General features: G+C 43.7%; 1 protein-coding gene across 1 annotated transcript in view; it reads left to right on the top strand.

The window, feature by feature from the left end:
* GLP2R (glucagon like peptide 2 receptor) overlaps nucleotides 1–4,174 on the top strand; it is a 38,169-nt gene that overhangs the window by 10,205 nt on the left and 23,790 nt on the right. The window contains exons 3-4 of the mRNA XM_009637165.1: nucleotides 1,542–1,646; nucleotides 3,660–3,781. Of these exons, the coding sequence (XP_009635460.1) occupies nucleotides 1,542–1,646; nucleotides 3,660–3,781 (227 nt within the window). The remainder of the gene's footprint in view (nucleotides 1–1,541; nucleotides 1,647–3,659; nucleotides 3,782–4,174) is intronic.

A 4,174-nucleotide genomic window follows, 5' to 3' on the forward strand; every position in this document is an offset into this window, starting at 1 on the left:
CCTCTCCTCTCCCTCTCCTCTCCTCTTGCTTACTTAGGCTGTAGGAAATAAGGAAAGAGAAAACACAGAAAGGTCAGACAAAGAAGCTGCCATAACTTACAGACTATGTGACTACATTCAGAGATGCAAGAAGACAGAGTGATGAAGACTGCAGAGGGGACGAGTGTTTCTGGAAAGCAAAGGAAGCAAAGCAGGGATCAGCCCAGGCAGTACACCTGTGAGATAGCTGTCAACTAAAGCTGGCAAGAAAGAAAGCGAAACAGTATTGAGAAGCCAGCGATCAATGGTCTGTGGTGAGAATCTGGTGTGCAGAAACCCTTAGCACGATGCAAAAGAAGAGCATGCCATGGTGGGAAGGCAGAGAATGGTGGGTTTTGGTGGCAATTAGAACTAAAACAGATGACCCAGGAGGCCAGAAGCAGTGACACACAGCAAGATATTAGAGGACAGCAGTTTGTAGCACATGATCAGGAGAACTACAGGCACTCAGAACTCCAGTTTTCATGAAATGGAGAAAAAAACATGTTTCTCTTAGCAGCCTATCCAATCCACATTTGAGCAAACCTTTATTAGATATCAAGGAAAGGAACAATAAAAATGCAGCTATAAATGTTAGCAACTAGATGGGTCATAAGGCAGATGGGGCCACAGATGTTCAGCCTCAAAGGTACAAGGTACATTCTCATTAACGAATGCACATACTGTGCTCTGTATTTTAGCAGAAGCCCCCCAAAACAATGCTGGTGAGCTAGCACACAGCTATCTTTGTTGTTCCCTGTATTCTTCTTCCCACACAAATTTCTCAAAGTATTGCTAAGTATTACAGAAAACAAAGCAGGATATAATCTCCTGGTTTGGGATGGGCAAAAGCATTCAAGTTAAGAGAGGAGAACTTCAGCTTATCCTAGGAGAAAGACAGAAACTAACCAAGAGGCTAATGCAGTCCTTCATGCATTTTATTTTATCTTACTGTAACCAGATTGCACCATTTCAGTTCTGCATTATCAAATGTTTTATCTTAACTTTAAGTCCTGTGAGTGATGTGATACTTGTGAAGCTTAAAACTGAGTTAGTCCATGGTGTTACCAGCTTCCTAACCTCTATTGCCCAAAGACTAAGAGGAGTCACTGCCTGAGAAGCTGGCAGTGGTCTGAGCTGATAAATGCTGTCATGGGGGTGATGAAAGGTGGAATATTTTCCACTTACCAGCAAAAAGTCCGCAGCATGTACCAAAACCAGTGAGAGCATGGCTGGAATCTGTCTGTTACATTTGGACAACAGAGGCCTCAGGATGATTTTGAGCAATGCCATTATCTCATAACGAAGCATCTAAAACCTGCTGCTGTGGTGTGGATCAGGGTAGCAGCCATTTCTGGGCTGTGCACTGAGCATTGCACAGTGAATGCATGAAGTTTATCTGCTACACCTTGTGAATGCTCTGGAGAAACTTACAGCTTACCTGGAGCAGTATGCAATGGTTTTAATGACCGCCCATTGTCTGAACAACTTTTTGAAAAACTTCTATTTGCTTCTCTCCCCAGGAATTCATTGTAATGGGACATTTGATCAGTTTGTTTGCTGGCCTTACTCGCCCCCAGGAAAAGTCTCTGTTCCTTGTCCTTCATATTTGCCGTGGTTGGAAAACGGTAATGTGCAAGTGGTAAACTCTCTCCAAGATTGTGCTGGGAATCCAGCTAAAGGACAGATCGTGCTGGTCTCTCTTGTCTCAGTGTCCTCTGAGGTGTCTGAGGGCTTTCTCGTCTCACCTCTTTTCACCTCTTCTCTGAGCTGAGGCACAAAATTTTTGTAGATGTTTAATTATTTACTCTTTTTCTTCATCTGTGCTTGTCACAGCTCCATATTGCCTGCTGTAAAGCAACATTTCCAGGATCATGTAACCATACTGCCAGACCTTTATTGGCAGTAACAGATCTGGGGTTCAGATTCCAAGGTTCAACTTCTGGCTCCAGACATGAGCCTCTCTCCCAGAAAACTGGCATAGCCAAACAAAGCAGCAGCCCACGCAGCCAGCCCTCCAGTAGGACACGCTGTACCACCAAGTGGCAGGGTGGAAAAGCAAGCTTTCCAAGCAGCTTTTTCCTGGAGGGAGTGGAGCAGGGAGGCTCTCAGGAACAGACAAAGGCAGAAGCAAAACTGCCTAAAAGCAAACAACATGCCACTGCAGCCTCGTATTTCTGAACTCCCTCACAAAGCCTTTCTTAGCTACACGTGGCTTTCTGAGCTGCATTTCTAGTACCGCTTGGAAGGACCTCTATTTTATGGCAGACTTCTACGGGCTGCTTACCCTAGCTTTCTCCAGTCTACCCCACACATGGTTTGTTCTGTAATGTCATAATTTATCTTGGGTTTTGTGCTACTAAACAGAAAGAGACTCAGTTTCTATTCAGTATCCCAGACAACTGCTTCTGCCAACCATTTAGAACAAATTCAGCTCCTCATAATAAACATAAAAGCATCTTCCTTCCCTCTGTGTAATGGAGACTCTTTTTTCTCTCTTTTTCTGTCTAAATTTCTACAAAATCAAGTTGTAAGACCTTGCACCAGGTTGTGAAGCTTTACATTGCGTTCACAGTGGGGAACATGGTGGGGCTGCTGCGTTCTCATCCGTGCCACAGCACCTTAGGAGAAGGGGCATTAGGGACAGCCCGGCTGCCTGCTTGTCCTAGGGATTTTGCAGGACTGGGGTTAGGGTTGCTTGTGGTCCCCATTTCCATTGCTGGTCCCATTTCCAAGGCATAGCTGTGTCTGTTCTGGGACACCAATGGAGTTGGACCAGAAATGCTTGGAAGCTTGAGGTAAATTTATTGTGGTTTGCCATCATTGCCAAGCCTGAGCACTGAAAAATAAGGGTAGTCTAGAAATGAGGTTTCTGATCACATTTCATAGATGCCTTCAGACTTTTTTCAGTGTCCAGTCTCCACAAAGCTCCTGCTCCATCACAACAAGCTGTCCTCCCAGAGAAGTTCTCCTAAGCAAAACGAGATATCCCAGTTGTTGCTGCAACCCTTAAATGCTTCCTAATTCAAAAATGAATGAAAAAGCTCAGGTCTGATTAGAAATAAATGGAAGGCAGCTGTTGAGGACAACATCAAACAAATGTCAACCAGGGTCACCATACCATTCTTCTGATGGGCAAATTCTTAATTAGTATAAACAAGGACAATGCAGTGGAAGCCAAGAAAGCTTCACCGGTTCACACCACCCGCTGACCAGGCTCCAAAGCACAGAAATAAAACACCAGCCGCAGGTGTTTCAGAGACAGATCCTTCCCTCATCAAATGATAATCTTCCTCCTGTGATTTGGTTGCACAGCCTGGGCAATGTCCTACCCATACTTGATGGAACTTAGGAGCTTAATGAGGAAAAAGGAATAAAGTGAGATGTAGGTTTTTCTTTTGGATGTAGGAACTATGTATTTTCTGTAAGCACCAGGTACATTCTGGGAATTTATTTCTGCTAGCTTATATTCCTACCTTGTCCTATGTAAATATGAAAAATATGTCAGATACAAAAGAAAAGTGGTTTTTATTCCTTTTTTGAGTGGGGGTCGGATGGTGGAAGGGAGAAATCTTTAAAACATGTATGAAAAATGAAATCTTTATTTTGACCTTTCAGACTGAACCTCTGTTTACTTTCAGGAAGTGTAGGAAATGTATACAGAGTCTGCTTGGATGGAGGGACTTGGCAAACGAAGGAAAACTCCACAGCCATTTGGCGTGACAGTTCAGAATGTTCTGAGGAAAATAATTTGAAAAAAAACGTAAGTATGTTTTATATTATGTTTTAATACTTTAATCTTCTTAATCCCTTCTTGAGTAACAGATGAAGCATTTCCACTGAATACCTGCAAAAGATGTTCAGATTGCATTTAGATTACCAAATGGAAACCTGTTATTTTATTTAGAAGCAGCAGAGAAGGAAAGATTAAGGGGGGAGGGTGGGTGTGTGTCCTGCTTTAGATGCTACAAATTATTTTCTGCTCAGTCTGGCGTTCACACGCTGAATTCTGAATTTCTCCTAATAAAGTTGAAAAAGCCCACAACTTGACAAGCACAGGGCTTAAACTCAAAGCATCCCGTGCTCTGCCCCAAGTCGCTGCCAGGGCTGGGCAACCGCACTCCCTGCCGCCCCCTGAGCCGCTCGGCGTTCAAGG

The sequence above is a fragment of the Egretta garzetta genome, unplaced genomic scaffold (assembly GCF_000687185.1).
Source record: "Egretta garzetta isolate BGI_Z169 unplaced genomic scaffold, ASM68718v1 scaffold644, whole genome shotgun sequence".
In the NCBI taxonomy this organism is placed as follows: Eukaryota; Metazoa; Chordata; class Aves; order Pelecaniformes; family Ardeidae; genus Egretta; species Egretta garzetta.